Genomic DNA, 23,763 nt, shown 5'->3' with positions numbered 1-23,763 from the left:
TCATCCGTATTAAGACAATAAAAGACCTGAAATATTTCAGTTAGTGTGCAATGAATCTAAAATATATGAATGTTATATTTTCATCATTACATTATGGAAAATAATGAACTTTATCACAATATGCTAATATTTTGAGAAGGACCTGTAGTTATTTGGTTTAACTCTCTGTAATCAATGCATTGTCTAACGGTCTTATCTTTTTCCTCCACATAACAAAAAACTGGAGAGGATGATGGCTGGATTATTCCTGCTTTAAGAGAATCGTTTATGTATTGTTTCATTGAGGCACATTTTGAGTTGGAAATGTTGCGTAATCAGTCTAAGGCCAGATCTTTGCCAAAGACCTTCTGAAGATCATGGTATTCTGTTGGAATGTTAGATAGGTCTGGAGGTTGTTCAAGGTTATCACGGTTGGTGTCACTGGGAAAAACAGCTGAATGCAAACTGGACCTCCAGTATGAGAGGCTTTACTCCAGGCTTGGATGCGGAATTCAGCCTAATTGATGTATGGATTACGAGTCTGTAACCAGGGGTGACCTAAAATGACGTGGGCCTCCTTACTGGAGAAGATGAAAAATAAAAATGAGTTTGTGATGATTACCAGAGGTGATGAAACAGGTATGTGTAATCTTTGAACTAAGGCAGGATTTACCAGGTTCTGGAAGTGACTGACTTTTTCACAATAAAGGCACTGCCCGGAAATCAGGCGTTTCTGTTTCTCACCGGGTGAAAGATTGGCTCGACCTAGCTGCATAGGTTCGTTTGACGGACCAGGACAGTGAGCTGTGGGAGTGGCTCTGATGATGTCACGAAAGGTCTTGGGCTTTCGGACTTAGAAATAACTGTTATTTGTAGTCTCCTTTCTTCCTTTCCTTTTCTTAGGCGATTATCCATCCGAATGGCTTGGTTACTAGGTTCGTCTAGAGTTTTAGGCGTGTTGCAACAAGCTAATTCCTTGTTTAATTTCTCGCAGAGTGAGTTATGCAACACCCCTTTAAGAGCCAGCAGGTTCCATCCTGACTCAGCAGCTAAGGTGCAAAATTCAATGGCCAGTTTGGCTACAGATTTGTGGTTTTGCTACAAATTTCACAACCTTGTGGCAATTTCCTCCTCATTACATCTAAGGGAGAAGGTTTTTTGACTTGGTCAAGGAAGTCATCAAAGTTAATAAAATTATAGTGGTTTCATCCACCAGGGTTTCAGCCCACCTTAAAGCTTGCCCCCTGAACAATCCTATCACATATGATATCCAACTGGCATCATCTAAGAAGGAGTCTGGAGCATAGATAATGAATCTGCTTGGAGAGCTCGACCAGGGTTTGAACTGTTGTTGACTGATGGATCGGAGAATGGAAATGGTAAATGGTCTATACTTGTATACCGCTTTATCAAGTCCCCAGAGACCCCAAAGCACTTCACACTACATTTAGTCATCCACCCATTCATACAAACATTCACACACTGACAGTGGTGAGCTACACTGGCACTGTCAGAAGTGAGGCTGCCATACACAGAGCACTGCAGAGTCAGAATGGTGAGATTGTTCTGTCATAATGTAGAACCATGTGACTCTTGAGCAGGTAACAATTACGAAGCGGAGTTTGGTTAAACAGGTTTATTGTGACACAAGAGATTTCAATTGGATGGTCCAGGACTCCAGTTCCTTTGGAAAGTAACCAACTTGATAATAGATTAACTGAGATGTGTATTTCTATTGGTATTGTTCACAAAAAACGTTGTTTTTTTTCTTGCTTTAAGCAAATGTGATTTTTTGTTATCTGATCCACAAATTGCCAGGCTGTTGCATGCAACTTACTCTGACTCCTCACATCCGAGACTTGGGGACCTCACTATGGGTTTGCTCCATCTTGTGTTGCTCCAATGGCTTGGCTGACAACTGGCCAAAAGCCAGCCTACATCACAGGTAGAGAAATAGAAAAAAAAAAAGAAACACAGAAAGATATTAAGCAAGCACAAGAAATGTAAAGATTTGATGGATTAAAGTGATCAGAAAAATGTTATGTAAATGGAAATACAAAAAAATAGTAAGCCTTTTAAATAAAACAAACTTAACTATATAATCATTTTAACTTTTTCTTTTTTTGTCTTTATTTTTTAAAGCACTTACACCAGTCCATTATCTCATGACCTCATATGATGTTCTTGTGTCTGTACTTGTCCTGTTAGATCTCAGTGCTGCTTTTGATACAGTGGATCACGATATTTTCTTAGAAAGGCCGGCATGTGCTGTAGGGTTTAGGGGAACAGTACTAAGCTGGTTTAAATCTTATTTGTTTGACAGATTTCAGTTAGTTCATGTAAATGATAAATCATCAAACTCCAGGGTTTATTTGTGGAGTATCACAGGGTTCAGTGCTCGGGCCATTTCTCTTTATTATATATACAGGTCCTTCTCAAAATATTAGCATATTGTGATGAAGTTAATTATTTTCCATAATATCATGATGAAAATTTAACATTCATATATTTTAGATTCATTGCACACTAACTGAAATATTTCAGGTCTTTTATTGTCTTAATACGGATGATTTTGGCATACAGCTCATGAAAACCCAAAATTCCTATCTCAAAAAATTAGCATATCATTAAAAGGGTCTCTAAACGAGCTATGAACCTAATCATCTGAATCAACAAGTTAACTCTCAACACCTGCAAAAGATTCCTGAGGCCTTTAAAACTCCCAGCCTGGTTCATCACTCAAAACCCCAATCAGGGGTAAGACTGCCGACCTGACTGCTGTCCAGAAGGCCACTATTGACACCCTCAAGCAAGAGGGTAAGACACAGAAAGAAATTTCTGAACGAATAGGCTGTTCCCAGAGTGCTGTATCAAGGCACCTAAGTGGGAAGTCTGTGGGAAGGAAAAAGTGTGGCAGAAAACGCTGCACAACGAGAAGAGGTGACCGGACCCTGAGGAAGATTGTGGAGAAGGGCCGATTCCAGACCTTGGGGGACCTGCGGAAGCAGTGGACTGAGTCTGGAGTAGAAACATCCAGAGCCACCGTGCACAGGCGTGTGCAGGAAATAGGCTACAGGTGCCGCATTCCCCAGGTCAAGCCACTTTTGAACCAGAAACAGCGGCAGAAGCGCCTGACCTGGGCTACAGAGAAGCAGCACTGGACTGTTGCTCAGTGGTCCAAAGTACTTTTTTTGGATGAAAGCAAATTCTGCATGTCATTCAGAAATCAAGGTGCCAGAGTCTGGAGGAAGACTGGGGAGAAGGAAATGCCAAAATGCCAGAAGTCCAGTGTCAAGTACCCACAGTCAGTGATGGTCTGGGGTGCCGTGTCAGCTGCTGGTGTTGGTCCACTGTCTTTTATCAAGGGCAGGGTCAATGCAGCTAGCTATCAGGGGATTTTGAAGCACTTCATGCTTCCATCTGCTAAAAAGCTTTATGGAGATGAAGATTTCACCTGCTCACCGTGCCAAAACCACTGGTAAACGGTTTACTGACCATGGTATCACTGTGCTCAATTGGCCTGCCAACTCTCCTGACCTGAACCCCATAGAGAATCTGTGGGATATTGTGAAGAGAACATTGAGAGACTCAAGACCCAACACTCTGGATGAGCTAAAGGCCGCTATCGAAGCATCCTGGGCCTCCATAAGACCTCAGCAGTGCCACAGGCTGATTGCCTCCATGCCACGCCGCATTGAAGCAGTCATTTCTGCAAAAGGATTCCCGACCAAGTATTGAGTGCATAACTGTACATGATTATTTGAAGGTTGACGTTTTTTGAATTAAAAACACTTTTTTTTTATTGGTCGGATGAAATATGCTAATTTTGTGAGATAGGAATTTTGGGTTTTCATGAGCTGTATGCTAAAATCATCCGTATTAAGACAATAAAAGACCTGAAATATTTCAGTTAGTGTGCAATGAATCTAAAATATATGAATGTTAAATTTTCATCATTACATTATGGAAAATAAGTAACTTTATCACAATATGCTAATGTTTTGAGAAGGACCTGTATGCTTTCAATTGGTAGAATTATCAGTGCTTTAACCTTCTTTCATCCCCGGAATTTTGCAAAAATTAGAAACATACTGTCCAGAAGTGATGCTGAAAAACTAGCACATGCATTTGTTGCTTCAAGGCTGGACAACTGTAATTCAAACTATCACGATGTCCACAAAATGCAGTGAAAAGCCTTCAGCTGATCCAAAATGCTGCAGCAAGAGTTCTGATGAAAAAAAGGAGAGGTCATATTTTTCCTATTTTACCTTCCCTTCATTGGCTCCCTGTTAAATCCAGAATATAATTTAAAATTCTCTTTCTCACAAGCCCTTAATGATCAAGCTCCATCATACATCAGAGATCTAATTGTTCCATATATTCCATAGCACTTCATTCTCAGACTGCAGGTTTACTGGTGGTTCCTAAAGGTTCTAAAAGTAGAATGGGAGGCAGATCTTTCAGTTATCAGGTTCCTCTCCTGTGGAACCAACTCCCAGTTTTAGTCCATGAGACAGACACCCTGTCTACTTTTAAGACTAGGCTTAAATCCTTCCTTTTTGATAAAGCTTATAGTTAGAGTGGCTTAGGTTATAATTACCCTTTTCCCTCACTCTGCTACATTCTCATACTACTCTCCAATTTTGTGTTATTTGCTGTTATGCCACCCTTAAACTTTATGTTCTCTGTTTTTTTCTCTTCCTAGAAATTTAAACCACCTGTGCAGACTGCTTAGTTCCTAAATTTTATTTTCCTACGGCACTTGCCATAATAATCTCACATAATCTATTAGTGCTTCTTTTGTTGATTGTATTATGTTGGATATGTGAGATCAATTTATATTAATAATACTGAAATCTTCAAGTATTATGAATAAACAATAAAAACAAAATAGATGTCCACCTTAGACATGCAGTATAAGAGAAGAGAAGAGAAAAGAAAAGAAAAGAAGAGAAGGCTTATTGTCATTGTATATACCCTACAACGAAATAAATATTGTAGCTGCCAACATTAGCAGCAAACAAAATACAGTTAAACGCTAATTACTGCCAAGAGTAGATTCCAATAAAGTAGTAAGACATTAACAATTAATATATACTGTATATATTGTATTGCACAGATAAATTAGGCACAGAGTCAACCAGAATGTACAACGAGTGTCATTCAGCTTCTGGGGGCCCTCGTCTGAGGTAATGTTATATTTGGGGTGGGCTGGGGTGGGGGTGTTTGGTGTGGTGTAGGGGGAGGGGCAGATGAGTGGTAGCTGTTTTGTAGTCTGTTTGTGTGCACTTTGAGAGCTTTGTATCCTCTCTTTGATGGGAGAAGCACAAACAGTCCATGTACTGAGTAGGTGGGGTCTTTTGCAATGTTGTTTGTTCTCCTTTGGAACCAGCCCTGGTAGACTGAGGCCAAGCTGGGAAGCTGAATTTCCGCAATCCTCTGTGCTGTTTTCAGCACACGGTTCAACTTTCTCCTGTTTTCAGCAGTGCTGCTTTTTGAACTAGACTGTACTGCAGTATCACAGAATGCTTTCAATGGTGCTTCTGTAAAACTTCACAAGAAGTTGTGGGGGTGACTTGGCCTTCTTTGGCTTTCTCAGGAAAAACTGTTTTTGTTGTACCATTTTGACCAGGTGGGAGGTGTTGATGGACTTCAAGACATCACTGGCAATGTGAAGACCCAAGAATTTGATGTTTTTACCCTCTCCACCTCTTCCTCATTTATGAAGAAATGTGGTGGGCCTGTTCTCTGGGTTCTCCTGAAGTCCACAATGATCTCCTTGGTCATACTGGTTTTCAGTATTACATCACTCTCTGTGCAACACATGTCCAGTTGCTGAACGTTCTCCCTGTAGTGGGTCTCATCATCATTAGAGTGGTGTCATCAGCCATCTTCACTGTTATGTTGGAGGGGTGGATGGAAGCACTGTCGTGTGAAGAGGGTAAATAAAGCAGGGCTGAGAACACAGCTTTGTGGTGCATCATTGCTCAGTGTGACAGTATAAGATCTCTGGTTCCCCACCCTGACATTATGAGGTCTGTTTATCAGAAAGCTGTGTATCCAGGTGCAGAGTAGAGTGCCTAGCCCTAGGTGAGCTGAGCTTTGTTTTCAGTAGATAATGGGACATTTATTGAATGCTTATGTGAAGTCTAAAATAGCATCCTCACATTGGTATTAGGATGTTCCAAATGGGTTAGGGCTGCATGTTATGCTTTTGAGATAGCATCCTGTGTTGATCATTCACTCTATAGGCAAACTAGTGATTGTCCAGGTCACCAGGGATGTTGTTTTTGGTGTGGCGTGAGACCAGTCTCACAAAGCATTTCATTATAATTAGTGTTAGGGCAAGTTAATTAGTGTTAAGACCAATTAGGGTCATTAGTGTTGGGGCCAGTTGCCTGCGATGGACTGGCAACCTGTCCAGGGTGTACCCTGCATCCTGCCCATAGACTGCTGGAGATAGGCACCAGCTTTCCTGCGACCCACTATGGATGAGGCGGTATAGAAAATGACTGACTGACTGACTGACTAGTGTTAGGGCCACTGGGCAAAAGTAAATTAGACATGACACTGTTTCTTGCGCACAGGTACTATGGTGGTTGATTTCAGGCATGTGGAGACTACAGCCTCCTGTAATGAGAAACTGAAGACATCTGTGAACACCTCCGCTGGCTGGTCAGTACAGGACTTCAAGGCCTGGTATTCCATCAGGTCCAACTCCTTTGATGCTACTGTACCTTGGCAGAGTAAACCTCACCTGATGATTCTATAAGATGAGGGTGGGCGTCTGACCAGGTGGAGGTGTGGTTACTGAAGTCTCTTGGCTATTGATGTTGTTGAAGCGAGTGAAGAATGCTTTCAGTGCATCTGGAAGCATGGACTCCTGGTTGGTGCGCTCCTGTTGTAGGCTGTTGTGGCTTTGATGCCGCGTGATTTGTATGCGTCTAAGTGGGATTGGATGCACAGTTGGTAAGTGTGTTTTGCCTCTTTGATACCTCTCCTCAACTCACTACGGGCACTGCTGTAGACCACTGTATCCCCACTCCTAAAGGCAGAACCTTGTGCCCTGAGCAGAGACCACACTTTGCTGTTGGACCATCAGAATGCTCCCCAACCAGGAACCATAGCTGGGGTGCATTCTGATGGTCCTAGTGGTTGCAACATTTTCAGTGCAAAAGGTTTTGTAGGCTAGGACAGTTTAGGTTTAGTCTTTCAAGACAGCACACTTCTCAAATAAGATAAGATATACTTTATTGTCTCCTAAGGGAAATTGGTTGTGGGCAGTAATGCAAAAAACATAAATAGTATGAAACAAGGCCAAAACAAAGTCACGTCACAGTACAGACCATATAAATAACTTCCCGTTTGTATTTTCAAAACAGTCCTTTAGCATTGCAGCTGATTCCTGACTCCAGGTGTGGATGGTTTTGCTAGCTGGACTGGTCCTAAAGGCCAGAGGTCTGTAGAGATATGTGGTCAGATAATCCCAGGTGTCGAGATGGGGCAGCTTTAAAAGCTCCAGGAATACTAGTGCAAACCTGGTCAAGAATGTTTCCTTCCTTGGTTGTAAAATCCATGTTTTCATTAAATTTGGGTAGCACAATCTTTAGTCCAACATGATTAATATCCTCTGCCACGATCACAGCCCCTTTTTGATGTGTATTCAGTTGGTTACTGATGACATCATGTAGCTCCACTAGCACTAACTGTGCCTTTGCCTTAGACAGGATGTAAACAACTATAATAAAAATGGCTTTCAGTTCCCTCGGAAGGTAAAAAGGACTGCATTTTAAGGGACACAGGTATGCCACACAGGTATCCATACAGCGGGAAGTAATCCTCAGGCATATTTCGATTGTTGGAGAGAAAGAGGCTAGGCAAAGCAGGTCTATAGGGTCTATAGGAGGTTAGTTTGTAGCCCAGCTTTAGCACGACTCTCTTGCCCTGCTTCTGCTTCCTGTCCCTGCGCAGTTTTTGACACTTCAGATGTGGTAGGATTGTTGTAATGGTGGCTGGGACCTGGTTGGCGGAGCTTAGGTTGAATAAAATTTGTATCCCCAGGAAAAAAAAGTCTTGTGTAATTCCAACTTTAAGAAGCTCAACTCAATTGTATGTCATCAGTGAACACTAACTCAACTAAGCTAAAAACATAAATACTACTAAGTTGCTGAGAGCTCCAAGATGCTGTGTCCACATGTGCTGACATAGGTAGATTTTATTTATGGTGTTCTGAGTGTTAAAGTTAAAGTGAAATGCATTGATAATCTGAAAAAGCAGTCTGAGGCCCTCACAAAGCAAATTGTAGTAGTTAATAGGTATGGAAAAGTCTTTAAAGAGGTTTAAAATTAAATCAGCCATTCATCCGAATGAAAATAATTTACAAATGGAGGACATTGAAAAAAAACTGCAAACATTCCCTGGCCACCCAAGCAAGTTCACTCTGAAAGCAGAACATAGGATGTTTAAAAAAGTAGCCCAAAACCCATAAATGTGATGCAGACGCTTACTACTGCAAATTTACAAAGACTGTAAGCGTTTAACTTTCAGAAAAGGTACACAAAAGAAGAAACCTCTGCTCTCTAACAAAAACATGAACACCAGTTTAAAGTTTGCCAGAGAGAACAGAGACAAAGAGCACCACATACCTGAAAAGAGGACAACTTTGAAATTAACCAAATACATCATTTCAGAAACAGAACCTCATGCTTTCCTGCATTAGGACCTGGCCAGCTCATCATCATAGAATAGAGTTGAGGTGGCTCGGGCATGTATATCAGATGCCTCCTAGTGTTCCAGGCACGTCCCACCGGGAGGAGGCCCAGGGGATGGCCCAGGACACGCTGGAGGGACTATGTCTCTCGGCTGGCCTGGGAACGACTTGGGCTCCCCCCGGAGGAGCTAGAGGAGGTGTCTGGGGAGAGGGACGTCTGGGCATCTCTGCTGAGTCTGCCGCCCCCATGACCCAGTCCCGGATAAAGCGGAAGACGCCGAGTACGAGTACAACAACACACGTCAACACCACATTTGAGCAGGCGGAGGTAGGCTTTTGTAGCTTTTTAAAGTTTGTGTTTGTCATCTGGGGTCAGAGGCCAGGAGTGGGAGCGGTGCTTCTGGTCAAGGTCTGGGCTGGGGTTGGGGTTTGGTTCTTGGGGGTTGATTGGTGCAGGGACTGGCATTTTGGCTCTCCTGGGATTGCTTCCTGCAATGCTTGCAGCGCCGGGCAGCAGTTTGCGGTCAGGTGGTATGGGCAGTAGAACATGTCTTGTGCCTGCACTGGGGTGGCTGGCGGGTTGTGTTTGGCCTGGTTACCTGGCGTGCGGGCTGGGGCAGCTGGTGTTGGGTGGATGGTTTGGCAGTGTGCTGCTCTGCTGGCTGTCGTGTCCAGAAGGGATCAGGGCGGCGGGCTGGTGGGTGGTGTGGAGTGGCTGCAGCGTGTGGGGGGATTGTGTTCTCTATGTTGATGTGGGGTCACTAGCATTTGGTCACTGAGCTGGTTAATGTTTCTTCCTGGGTTATTGTTGCAGTGGTGGTGTATTTGTGTGGTCGGGACGCCGGCCCCGGGTGCTTGCCGCTGGCCGGGGTCCACTTGCCGGGTGAGTTTGTCCTGTCTTGTTGTTGGGTCAGGGGTTCCATTGTGGGTCCGGTGCTCTGTGGTGTCTGCCCTGTTGTGCCTGTGGGCGGAGGCTGGGGTGAGGTTGCGCAGGGCCCTTCCCTTGCTGGGGTAGTATTTGGGTTCGGGGCAGACTCTTACTACTGATGATATGAAAGTGCATGACTGTACAATTACAGAGATTGTAAGCGGAGGCTGGTGCCCCGGGTGCTTGCCGCTGGCCGGGGTCCACTTGCTGGGTGAGTTTGTCCTGTCTTGCTGTGGGGTCGGGGGTTATGTTGTGAGCACGGTGCTCGGTGGTGTCTGCCCTGTTGTGCCTGTGGGCGGAAGTTGGGGTGAGGTTGCGCGGGCCCTTTCCATTGTCGTTGTAGCGTTTAGGCTCGGGGGCAGACTCTTACTACTGCTGAAATGAAAGAGCATGACTGTACAATTACAGAGACTGTAAGCATTTAACTTTCATAGAAGGTGTACAAAAGAAGAAACCTCTGCTCTCTAACAAAAACATGAACACCAGTTTGGGTTCGGGGGCATGTGTTCAATATCTGTGTACTGGTTGGGGGTGGCCCTGTGGGGATATTCATGTCGGGGTTCCTAGGGGGTAGGGCGCTCATGAAGTTGAGATCAGAATTCATTGGGGGGTTGGGACTGTTTGATCCTGTAGCGGCTCTGGTTGGCAGGCTCGTTTGGACTGGGTAGGCCCTTCTTTTGTACATGGCCCCCTCACCTGATAGGGATGGGGGTCATTGGTGATTGTGGTCGGGGCGGGTGGTCGGGGTCTGGGCCGAGTTTGGGAGGTGCTGGCACTAGTCTGGGCTGGGGCGGTCTGCCTGTCTCCATCCCCGGAGGGAAGGGGACTACCTCCTGGTCCAGGGGCAGGTTGCCCCTATGGGTAATCAGCACCTGGACCTGGGAGTGTAGAGTATGTATGGGAAGTGTGAGTGAGTGTACGACCATTGTTGTTTGTCTTTACATTAGGTGTGTGGGTGTGAGTGTTTTTATATGTACGCATGAGGGTCGGAATGTGTGATTGTAACTGTGCGCCTGTTTTTGACAGGTTCGGTCTTGGGCTGCTCCCTCTCCTGGATCAGTTTAGGCCCCCCATCAAATTGGGGCCTATTTCCTCCCCGCCACACTACCTGCAGGTGGCTGGTGTTTCTGCCCGCTGGTGTACTTGTGGTTTTTGTTGTTATTGGTTAGGTGCTTTGGTGTGTGCCAGCTCACTCCTGGTGGCTGCCTGCCGGGGCCTGGGCTCCTGGGCTTTGTTGGGCCTCTTCTTGGGGAGTGATGTGTCCCGGGGTCTCGGGTCTCTGGGTCCATGGCTGGATCTGCTCTGGCGTAGACATCTGCCAGTTGGGCCTGTGGGCTCACCAATGCAGCTCCCTTGGCTTCCCTGGAAAAACCTTGTATACACAAGTGCGCTCACCAATGCAGCTCCCTTGGCTTCCCTGGAAAAACTTTGTATACACAAGTGCGCTCACACTCAGACCCACAAGTGTTTAGATTCAGGTGTTAACAGATACACAAATGTTCTAAATTGAGACACAGTTACCACTAAATACATTTTGGATTTATAAGTACCGAGCACTTTTTTGGTAACAATGCTGTTATTGTATATGTTTCTGCAGGTGTAGAAGCAAGTAGTGTTCTCTTGTAATATGTTGATCCTTCCCTCTCCATTCTTTTCTCCTCTCCCTTTTTCCTTTTCACTCCACCTCTCTCTCGTTTGTGCTTATTATTTTTTCCTTTTCCTTTCTGTCTCCATAACATTTGAAATAATCCCAAAGTAGTTTCAAATAAAGTTTATTTTATAAATATTAAGCAGAGCATTAATGCGTTATCTGCAATGCTCAATATGTGAAAGTAAATCTGTTGGGATTCTTCTTGGCACTCACACAACAATTCTGAATGCTACTCTGCCAGACAGGACACGATAAATAAATAAATAAATAAATAAATAAATAAAATTAAAAAGGAGTGCTCGGCCAGCACCTCTACTATCTCTCCAGAGAAAAGCTACGCTGATGTCCTGGACTCTATCGGCAAGAAGCAAACCAGCCTGGATGCTTGTCTCCCCTTGGTGGAAGTTCTCCACAGAGCTTCGCTCACAGCTGACAACCAAATGCTGAGGGATAGCGTGAAAACACTTACCGATGGAATGACAATGCTGTCTGGAGAAAAAAAAATTAAAGTGTCCTGAATATTCAAACTCAGGGACTGCGGGAAAACCTTGTCTTGTCCAGCTGAAACTCCCAAGTGACAAGGTAAAAAACATCACATTCCATTGTGTTCAACAGCTTGGAGGTAAGAAGCCAGATCACAACTGGCCTCTGCCAATTGTAGAAAAATTTCGAGCACTACAAGGAAGAAAAGCAGGTCAGAAGTTGGGGCTAAGAGCTACAGGGAACAAACTTCAGCATTAATGACCAGTTTCCAAAGGAGATACTCTATCTCCGTTGGCGAGTATTTTTCCCAATCAGTAAGAAATATATGACTAAATGCACCAGATCTGCAGTGGCTGTAGATAAACACTATGTCAGTTGTTCAGGGACCAGGAAATAACTCCGTAGCTTCATTAGGAGCAAAAGCAGGTTAGTCTAAAACATGTAACACTGGTTGGATAAGAAGTTAGATAAATGGCAATTGTAATCTAATGAACACAACTCAGTATGATGTCTAAATCGTTTGATGTGGGTGGGTCCAAGGCTGGGGTTTTGGGTATCCACTCCTTTTGGTCTCCTCTCATTTTGCCTGTTACCACATCTATTTCTCACTCTTTTTTCTTTCTGTCACACATATACATGCACACCTGCACACATCCACACCTGCACACCTTCATAACATAACATTACATCTATCACCCCCTCTTACCAACAGCACTTTCTTAATTTTCTGTGTTTTTCTCTGCTATATCTCTTCTTGATATCGCTTCTGGACTTTAAAGTCAGGCAACACCCAAGCAGTAACTATGATTTCACTTGGGTCTATCTGTTTCTATGGTGACAGGTGCTGTCCAACTTTAACTACACCCGCACAACTATGGACACACAAAGGTTTGTCACATAGAATGTGCATGGAGCCGGCAGCAGAAAGAAAACGTTTAAGATTTTTAACCAATTAAAAGACTAATAGCAGATGTCTTATTACAAAAAATTTATAAATCCGCCACAGCTACAAATGATCTTAAATCAAGTGAGATTCGTAAGTTTTTTTCTGCCTGCCATAATTCTAGGCAAAGGAGAGTAACAATTTTAATTCACAAAAATGTTACCTTAACAGTATTAGACACATATACAGATCCAGAGGGTAGATCTATAATAAATAAAATATCTATACATAACCAAAAGTTATGTATTGTCAGTATATATGCCCCAAAATGTTGATGAACCCCCATTCTGCCATACTTTTTTCCTGCACTGTCTGAACACTTGCTCACTTCTTCCTGGGGTCAATCTCAACTTTGGCCTAAATAAAGAAATCGACAGGCTGAGCTCAACAGGGACTCAGCGCAGTTGGCAATCAATAAATATAGTTAAACAGTACAAGAGTGATTATGGACTTTGCGATACATGGCGATCTCTTCACCCTAATCACAGAGAATATACATACTTTCTTCTCACATGTCCAACACTCTTACTCCCGTCTGGATTATTTCTTAGTCAGCAGCTCGTTGTTGACTGACATTTCAGACACTGACATACACCCATACTGTCAGTGATCATGCACATGTCTCCTTAACTCTAGTAAATAAGAAAGAAAATCCACAAAGTAAAAGCTGGAGGTTTAATATATCATTGCTTAAGGATTAAGATTTTAACAAATATTTAAAAAAAGAGTGCACCATATATTCTGTGTATAATGACCTGCCTGGGACATCATCTGTTCTCTGGGAGGCAGGGAAAGCAGTGATGAGAGGTAAAATATTCTCATTCTCATCACATAAGAAAAAAGAAAACAAACCTATTCAAGAATGAGAGGAAACCATTAAATTGTTAGAAGACTTCAAATAGAAAACATTGAACATGACAATGTATCAGGTAGCTTTTTAGCTAACCAGCTAAAAACAAATTATGAAAAGACAACAATATTTATTTAATTAGACTTGCCAAAGATAGACCCATCAGATAACAACATTGATTAATTTTTGGATAAAGTAACACTTCCTAAATTTTCAGACACTTAATCAATGGCCCTGGATGCACCACTGACATCAGCTGAAGTCCAGACGCCCTCAAAGGCTCCAAGCCCAGATGGATTTCCAGCAGGGTTCTACAAAGAATTCTGGAAAATTTTGGCACCAACATTCCACAGAATGTTGCAAGAAACGGAGGAAAATGGCAAATGTCCGCCAAATATAAATTCTGCCAACATTACTCTCCTGCTAAAACCAGGCAAAGGCCCTGTATTTCCTACCAGCTATTGCCCCAAAATACAACCAGTTTTTTTGTTTTTTTGACAATAAGTCTTTAACAGAATCACAGAATTCAGATTAAGTTAAAACATTCTAGAATATTTTCTAAAATACCTGTGGTGGAAATGTTAGTATCAAATGTGATACTATACGCATTCTGGTATATTTCATAGGTGAATACCTCATTTGTTTTTCAATGGAATTCATAATTTAATTTGACACGAATATAGTAAAAAAAAAACACAACTTCATCAGAATATGACATATGTGCCAATTGCAAATAGTCAAGAAATAAATTAGAAGTGTAACAATGTAAAGACCTATTATACACTGATAGTAATGAGTAATGGAGTTTCTAAAAAACTAACCACTAGAGAGGGGTCAGATAGCAGTGATAAGATTAACTTATTGAAGAAGCAGACATGTGCCAGTAAAAAAATATGAAAAAATTGGAATCAAATAGCAACTTTATTGGATGTGTTAATCTCCTTGACATGTCTGAAATGTATCAGCCCCTAGTCTAGCAGGTGGCCGTCCTCTCTATTATATTAGAAAACAATCTTACATAATACAATCTTCTGCTGTGTCTTTTGATATGAGAAAGGAAGATGTTATCGTATATTAATAGTGTAGGAAATGCAAGCACTACTCGGGCAGTAATGTGTCACGTCTACTGAGCAAAATATAAAGTGAAAAACCTGCTTTTTGTATAATTAAACATGAAACGCCACCAGAAAAAACACTACCAGGCCACTGAATAAAAGAAAGGATAGCATTGCTCGCTTATTTTGGCCTTAACATCAAGTAAACACATTGACATATATATAAATATATATAAATATATATATATATATATATATATATATATATATATATATATATATATATATATATATATATATATATATATATACACACATTCTCAAAAAGGCAAAATCAAAAACATTTTGTAAAATTACTTTCATAAAAGTTATTCACATTGTTTAGGTAAGATATATGCTTTTTAAGGCACACAGGATATATATTTGGTAGTTTTTGGTGAAAAATATTTTTATCTTAAAGGTATTCAATTAGATTAATTTTCTATTATTTCTTGTATCAATCATTCTTGGTTAAAAGCTTATAAATAAAGAAAATTGTAGACATTCTTATTTGTATCACAAAAAGTAAAACTCACGTACATACCAAATTATTATTATTATTATTATTATTACTACTAATTCAGTAATTAAATTAAATAAACCACGTAAAAGAAGGGATGTTGAGAGGAATGGATAAAAACTAAAGATGAAAAGGGGAGATGAAACAGTGAAAAAGGAGATATTAAAAAGAAGAAGAAGAGAAGATGAGGAAAGACCAGTGCATGTCAAAATTACCCTGCTTATGTCATAGGTAAATTCCTGATAGATAAGTTAAGGAGGGTAGAAAATACAAAGATATAGGGAAAGAGCACTAAAAGAAAGCAGAGCAGATTAAAGACAAAGAAAGGTCTGAGGGGAGCAAAGGAAATAGGGAAACCACAGCTTGACTGCATTCATTCCCAATGAGAGACTCAAATAAAAATAATCCCCAAAGCAGAGAATTGGAGTCCAGTGTCTAAGCACTGTATAATGTCTGGAGATAGTGCAAATACATGGAATACTAACCTGTTTCATCATGGTAGACTTTGCTTCTTGTTGCGAACTGCTCCACCCCTTTCTCCTCTTCTCCTTCTCCTCTGTCCATTGAGTATCTGACTCTTTGCCCGTCTTCCCCTCCTCCCTATCAGGCTTTCTGATCGCTGAGCAGTTAATTTTGGGATTAATACGCGTGGCGGCGGTGGCTGGCTCTTTTGAGGGATTAGTAGCAAAGCTGGAGACACTTATCTTGGTCATTACGGTGCCCATATTGGATTCAAACGTTTTAGTATCTGCCAAACATTTTGTGGCGAAGGACTCTATCAGGGCAACACGCACCCAGGGATTAAGATAAGAAGGCCCCTCATTACTACTTCTCTTCTCCTGCGGCATGCTGACACTCACAGGAGTCGCAACTTTTCCTACAATACCATCAGAGGAGAGATATAGGTCTTCACTGAGCTGTTTTTCTTTTGCACCAGTGGATACAGGCAGCGGAGAAAAAAGGTTGTCATCTGAAGAGCTGGAGTTGCTTCCTAAGAGCGGAGAGGTGGAAAATGAGCTGTAACTAGGTTCAGGAACAGGAGAGACGAGGAAAGAACCACAGCCTTGTTTTGAGAAAAAGTGGTCAGTCAGCCTGTTGTCCAGTTCTGAATTTGGCCACTCTAGGGACAAAGAAGGTGCATTTTTGTTCATCTCACTGCCACTAGCCAATGAGGTATCCAAACACAGTTTTTGCTGGAATGGTTGAGGTTTCTTTTTGATCACTATGCTGTAGCAAAGAGGTGGGCCTAGGTAAACTTCCTCTGTACAGGCTTCAAACAGCGTCTCCTCATTCCTAATGTCAGGACTGGGAGGTATGGACAGAGAGAGACTAGAACACTGCTCTGCTTGGCTTCCATTTGTGACACTGGTAGTTTCACTGTCAAAACACTTCAAATCCAAACAGCCAATGTTGTTCTTAGCGGTCAGGTTAGGTGAAGAGCATTTGGTCAACTGAGCTGACTGAAAGATAGATGTTGGCTGTTTGGTGCCTGGAAATAGCTCGGGGCTTGGCCTGTTTAGGGCTTGTGTTGATGTGAAATAGGATGGAATGCTGTAGGGCACAGGGGTCGAGCTCTTGTCCTCAGCACACTGACTGACCTCACCACAGTCACTGTCATGGGAGGAGAGAGACAGGTAGGAGTAGAAGTCTCCCTTCCGAAGATGAAGAGGCCTGTGAGAGTGTTCAAGCACCTGAAGAGAGAAAATTAACAGTTTTTGCTTCTGTGTTGGTTTCTAAGCAGAGTCTAAATTAAGATTAAGCAATATTGATTGTCACGAAGAAACACAGACAAATGTATGATTTTGTGTTGCTTTGATAAAGGCTAGTGTGAAGTGAAATCTGATTTTAAAAACGAAAAGTTCAACCAAGAATAACTATACAAATAAAATTTGATCATTTTCTGTTTTGTTGTTCATTATGATTATCACACCATAAAATCTTTATTTACATATTAATGTTTTACATTATGACACTTTTTGAAAAGAACATTTTCTGCATAATTTCATTTTGCCTTTGAAAAAAATAGTGACTGAAAACATTACGATTGCTTTATTTACTAAACATTTGTAATTACACCCTCAGAGTTCTGATCTGTGATGCGATTCATTGAATTACTTCAACTGAATAAACAAATAAGATAACTTTCCTTTGAATTAATGTGTCCTTGAAATGCACAGAATATATTATGTCAAATAGGACAGCTTCAAAATCATATTTATTTATGTCTGATGTTTTTACTTTAGTCATGCAATAATTTACAAATGTGTGGTAGCTTTATAAATAGTCTGAATTGGAGTATTCTGTAGTATTAAAATTGTACCTTGTCTCTGGCATGTGCTAGTGATGTGGAGGATTGGTCTTGGACAGACCCACTGGTCTCCCCGTGGTTTACTCCATCTGACTGGTTCTTTTTGCTTTTTAGTGCTACAGAGGACATGTCAATAATCTCCATTACCAAGTCATGCACTTTCTCTTTCTCGCATTCATCTCCGCTTTGTGGATGGGGCGACAAGAGGGAGGGATTGCAGCAGGAGGAATAGGATTTGTGACTTTTTTTGGAAAGGAGATGTGAATCTTTTGCTCGGACTTCACTCCTCGTCTCCTCTGTCACCAATGATGAGAACTTAAACTTCTCTTGAATTGTGATGGCTTTCCGTCCTTCAGCAATCGATTGGCTGTTGTCCAATGCACTGTGGGATCTGCAGTAAACTGGAGACAGCAAAGTAGGTGTAGGGAGGATAGTGCTGTGGCAGGGGAGTTCTCCTCTCAGCTCTCCCACCAAAGAGGAAGCACGCTTGGATGAAAAGAGGAGGAGCTCTTTTGATGGGGATGAACAAATATGTCTTGTTGAACTTGAATCCATTTCAGCTCTCAAGTTGTCAACATCTTGAACTGGCTTCTCTGTTTTGATGTTGAAATACAATTCCCCTAAAGTATTTTTTTTCTTAGTGAGCAAGCCAGACTCTTCTTGGAGAAGGTCATCATCTTCATCTTTTTCATGTAAACAGCTGTGGTCTACATTTCCATTCTCCACATCATTGTCAAACTGGCTGATATAACTTCTTGTCACATTCTTTCTGTTGTCATCTTTGTTTTCCTTTCTACTTGCTGTATTGTTGCCAGCCTTGTTATTGATTTCTAATGTTTGTGTAGTTGAATATGTGAAGGTGGAAGATGGAGCACTTCCACACTGCAACTCATCCAAAAGGCCTGCCTCTGTTTTGAATGAGGAGGAAGCAGAGGTGTGAAGAGATCGTTTCCAACTCTGTAACTCCCTCTTCATATACTCAAGCCCCAGCTCGTAGGAGGTCTCCATGTCATCTGCATCTTTGTCCTCATCCTGGTCATTGCCAGAGGACACACAATTAACCCTCTCATCATCCCCATCCTGTTCATCCCGAACACCAAGTTCCTCTTCAGTGAGCGTCAGTGTGGAGGAAGAAAGCAGGTCACTGTCGTCTTCATCTTCATCTGTGCATGCTGAAGTACATGAAACATTTACCACCATGCTTAAACTTGTAGCATCTGAATCATCTGCACCTTTCATACCGCTGCTGCCATTGTGGTATTGCTTCCTTTGAGACCTGGAGCTGGTATTGGCTGCCATGTTTGGATCTAGACAAATGTGGTGCTGATTTCTGAGTATGACAAAATTCTCAGACTCCATAGATGAGTCTTCTGTGCTACTCAGTTCGGTGAGCGATACTTTTGACAACGTTTCATTGATCTGTGATGGCTGTTCTTTCCATGAAGTGCTAAAATTCTCAGAGAGTGGAGTGTGTTGGCCACCTAAAGAGGGTGAAACAAGGAACTGGCTTGACTGGATTGACTTGTCAGAAACACTGCGTTTCATCTTCACTAGCAGAGGATTCTGAATGTTCTCCAAACGTTTCAGGAGATCAAGGGTTCTTTGGCTAAGATTCCCAGAAGATGTTTCAGTTCCACTATTTATGCCTTCACTTGGTTTAACTCTATCACTGTTTATCTCCTGTCCCTGGTTCAGCTCACCGAGACTGGCAAGACTGCCTACCACCTCACCGTCAGGACTGTGACATTTGTTAAGGCAGCTTTCCAGCGAGATGCTACGATGTAGCCGTTCTTTAGAGGGGAATAACTCAATACCCAGAGCCAATAAAGACTCCAAAGAAGAGCTCTGAGACAAAACTGGGCTTGATATCCTACTGTTGAGACAAGGGGGAATCTCAAAACTATTACAAAGGTCAATGTTAAACTCTGCGTTGTCATTCGGGGACATGCAAATCTTGGAGGAGTCTTTGGGGCCTTTCACATCAAAGTCACATTCAGAATTTGCAGGTGTCAGGATCCAATGGCCGTTTATTAGGATTTCAACAGCTTCCCCTCCTTCCTGTTTGTACCTCTTCTTCTCCCTCTCCTCTTTATTTCTTTTGGTTTCACCTCTAAGCTTATTCTTTTTCCATCCCTCCAAATTCGTAGACATTTCCATGTTGCTTCTTTTATGCTGGGTAATACAGTTCTTTCCCAGAGCTAAATTATAATGTCCTTGTGTAGCTTCACTCCTCCTCCAGTCTTGTTTTTCCTGATTTTCTACCCCCTGATCATCTTTCTTTGCTTTCTTTCCAGAGTTTGTTGATATCTCTGAATCTCCACTGTCACTTACAATCCCACTCTCACAATCTGATCGTTGACTATTTTCCGACTGTCCACTTTTTCTGCCACCCTCACTTTCACTATTCCGAAATTCACTGATCTTGTCTTGTTGTTGGCTATTTGACAATAAACCTCCCAGGAGGTCTGGGAGGGATTCAGCTGAGGACCACGAGGAATCCTTACTGATGCTCTTAAGCAAATCTTCTCTGTTTTTTATAGGTTCATTTATATGCGTTAGTGTGGAAGTAAGTGGAAACATATGCTGCTTGCATAATTCAATACTGTGAAGGCTAAACACTTGATATATGTTATTGTTTGGGGGTGTATGGGAGCATATGCTGTGCTGTACATCCAGTGAGGACCCATCCTTCAGTTTAGACATCTCCTTTAACTCAGTGGCTTGAATATCAGCTTGAATCTCGACAGCTTGATTCTCATTGGACAAAGCCTTGTTTGAGGGCGGATTTGATAGTGTGGTTGCAGTTGTGAGGTCAGGTTGTGGTACATCTTGTTGCTTTGCCTCCATGACTGTTATATCTGTTTCATCCCATTCCCAGGAGTCATCTGGTGCCCCTGCCACAGAATCCAATGACACTGGGCTAATCTGGTGGAGATCGGCCCAGCCTGTTTCCAGAATGTTTCCATTAACCTGTCGAAGAAAGAGAATAAATGTTAAAACATGTTTGAAATTATATGTTTTGATTAAGGGAAATTAAAATACATAATAAAGCAGTCAAGCCACAAAATTTTTTTATTTTCTTAAATATATTCAACTCTAGAGGATGAGTGAAAGATCAAAATTTCCCATTTTTATCTGTCTTTTGTCTGCAACAATTTGCCATAGAAAGCTCCTGTAAACACAATTTAAACATGGAAGTCACACTTCCTCTTGCTCAGTACATTCTACATCACTCAAAACCCCAAATAGGTCACCCTCATTCTCTGTATTTGCGTTTATCAAAATATCAGACCTGCCTGTGTTCAGAAACAAAACAAAAAAAGAAGAAGAATAAAAGTCTAGAGAAAGTCATTGCAGCTGTTCCAGTTAGGAAGTAAGGAAACTTGTGGTGAATTAGATGTTGGAAAGCTTTGGTTATTTTGATAAATAGCATTTTGACAACAGACAAAGAAGAAAACAAACAATGTTCTATAAATCCATGCCATGCCTAATGCTTCTTTTTGTGAACTGGTTGGTAAAAACTGAGCTATATTCTGCCTCTATAAAAAAGATGTTCTGCAGATTTACGTAATACTAGTCAAGAAATCTAACACAATTTGCCACAAGTATGTTTGGACTGTGTTTCAGAGGGTAACTGCTGTAAAAAAGGAAAGTATAGCAGGTTCTAATCCCAACTGGAGCTCCTATTAATCCTGTCTCTGAAATAATTGCAAGGAATCTTTGTGCAAGATATGAAACATTTTGAAACAAACATTTTTAGTTACAACTTTGCACAGAGTTTGGAGTAACCTTGAATAAGTTAATTGCGGCTGCTGTATTAAAATCAGTGAGTATAGTTTTGTTGATGAAAATCAAATTTTTTAGTTTTTTTGTGAGATCAGTTTTTTCTATTATCTGTCACACACTCAGCAGCACTCCTCAGCAAGTAGAAGCCAAAGGAGGGGCATAGCAGAGCAACCATCTCATCATCAGGATTTAAAAGAACAGCACCATCAGTTGAAATGTGCACAACAAACATCCCAGCACATACCGAGGGGTTCAGGGAAATGCAGTTTCTGGTAAAATGCTCAGGGTAGCATATTTAGAGGTAATGCCTATAGCTCATAGCAATGATTTTGATTATTTCAACTCTGGAAAGAGTTTTAACCATACTCATAGGTGAATTAATTAGTAATGAATTCTTGTTATTCAGTTTTAAAGCTATGGTCAATCTCCAATTCCTGTATCGTGCTTTGGCACCAAACATGTTTCAAAAGACACGTTTTGTTTTCTGTTTTTAGATCAGTGTCTTTACTCAGATCTATGGTTAAAAGCAAATGGCGATGTTAAACTGAAAAAAGCATGTTCTATGGTCATTTAAAAACAACATAAAACAAAAAACTGTGAAATCTACTTGTAAGTCTCAACACAAATTATTTCATTCTGGAACAAAGCAATGAATTATTCAAAAACAACTTCTGAGAGAAAGAGCACCAAGCTGAAAATCCCAAGGTAAATATGTAATCAAAGCCTTCAGAAAGCTGGGCTGTTTAAAAATATGCTTAGACACAGGAAACCTTCCCTACCCCAGACATAATTATACAAATTGCTCTATGTCTCATTAACAAGAGAGGGGGGTAATTCGTATTAGCCATTCATAGCCTATTAATCTAATAAACTAGTTGTCTAAATCTCTGTGTTAGTGTGTGTGTGTTTCAGACACAGTGAGTTTGCATGGTTATTACTGTATTTAATGAATTTCTATTAGACTTGTGTTTATTCCCCATGTGCTGATAAGGGAGATGTGGGTAATGAATTAACTGGGTCTTGCACTGCATATGCATTCGAAAAACATTCATTGTTGAAAAGGCAGGGAGCCAGTTAGGTTATTCCAATCAAACTAGGGATGTGATGACCCTTATAAACCTTCTACAAAGTTTTATTTTATTTGCTCTCATTCCCAACAACACTCCTTACAACAGTTCATGGCTGAACTGCAAGTATTTTTAAAACAGTAAAAAGTGAAGTCGCTCATAGTATCCACCTGCAAAACAAACAAACTTTCTAAAGGTTAAATGTTACTTGATTACAGTTGAAAGCATGCCAGAGACAGAATTAGCCAAAGCAGGCAATTCTGCCTTTTAAATAGTGGTAAGTTTTCACTAAAATTGCAAACACCTCTCAAGGGAAGAAATATATAATTGTAATACATAGACTTTGAAACATACTCACAAATAATATTATGTTTAAAACTAAATAAAGTGATAAATCATTTTAAAAAATAGATGTTTTTTAGGAGGTTTGTTTCAAGTGGATCGTTTGTGCAATGTTGATGCAATGCTTCATGCAGCCACAATTATTTTAGCTCTCTTCTGCCACTTGGAGGTTGGGATGTGTTGTAAAAAACTCCAAGCTGAAACAAGTGCTACCACTCTGTCTGAAATCTACACTGCTATTATTGGTTTTGTCATGCAAAAAACTGTTGTTACAAACAAAAAACGGTTTCCTTGTTTGAAAGTAAAATAAAGCCTATTCAAGACTGTACATGTAAAACTCATAGTTTATTACATTTTTTAAATGAATGAACCATTCAAACATAGGTATACGAGTGTCAAAGAACACCCCAAAAGGCTGAAGACTGGAAAACATGAAATTACTTTTTAGTAAGATATCCGCTAGTATCTTACATCCAGTTATTACCAGTTTTTACATGTGTTGGTGGTATCTGTTGGTGGTATGTACCATGCAGTGGCTTGTCTCTCTGCAATGGTTCCACCTGATCCTTTTCTTGCACTCTGGGTTTCTGCTTGGTGAGGCATTGTTATCAAAATATGTCATTAAGAGCCATCTTTCTTAAGCTCACTAGTCCTGACCTTCTTATTGTTTTTTTAAACAGATCCATAGATGCGCTTCTCTTTTTACTCAAATGCTGTGAATTAACCAGATGCTTACAAAGCTATGCGTCACGGAGAGGTTTTGGGGCGGACCAAAGCACAGACAAGAGCTTGGCAGCAGCATCTTAAATAAATCCTCAACTTTATTTAAAACGTCAAAAACATAACAAAATCACTGCAGGTACAACCGAGCTAGAATCCAAAAAACGTACAGAGCTGCAGGAACATTGCATGGATGAGGGTAGCGAGTGTAAGTGAAGGAACCAGTAAATAATACATAAACCAGACTAACTAATATACTAAGGAAATACAAAGGGCAAGTAATCAAAGGAACAGGGAACAGGTGTGACAAGGAGGCAAGGAGGCAGAAGGAACAGGTGAAACAAATACAAAGACTGAGCATGGGCGAAGTGACTAATAAACA

The 23,763-nt window shown here is 41.2% G+C and overlaps 1 protein-coding gene across 3 annotated transcripts in view; it reads right to left on the bottom strand.

Annotated features, from left to right (window-relative positions):
• The window catches only part of akap6 (A kinase (PRKA) anchor protein 6), a 490,689-nt gene that overhangs the window by 17,520 nt on the left and 449,406 nt on the right, over nucleotides 1–23,763 (bottom strand). For all 3 annotated transcript variants that reach the window (XM_047392958.1, XM_047392960.1, XM_047392959.1), the window contains 3 exons: nucleotides 17,479–20,436; nucleotides 15,644–16,849; nucleotides 1,817–1,913 (listed from right to left, as the gene is read on the bottom strand). In XM_047392958.1, coding sequence (XP_047248914.1) covers nucleotides 1,851–1,913; nucleotides 15,644–16,849; nucleotides 17,479–20,436 — 4,227 coding nt within the window. In that variant the 3' untranslated portion in view covers nucleotides 1,817–1,850. The remainder of the gene's footprint in view (nucleotides 1–1,816; nucleotides 1,914–15,643; nucleotides 16,850–17,478; nucleotides 20,437–23,763) is intronic.

This window comes from Girardinichthys multiradiatus, chromosome 19 (genome assembly GCF_021462225.1).
Source record: "Girardinichthys multiradiatus isolate DD_20200921_A chromosome 19, DD_fGirMul_XY1, whole genome shotgun sequence".
Classification (NCBI taxonomy): domain Eukaryota; kingdom Metazoa; phylum Chordata; class Actinopteri; order Cyprinodontiformes; family Goodeidae; genus Girardinichthys; species Girardinichthys multiradiatus.
Note: the sequence above shows the minus strand (reverse complement) of the source record. Positions and strands in the feature narration are given on the sequence as shown.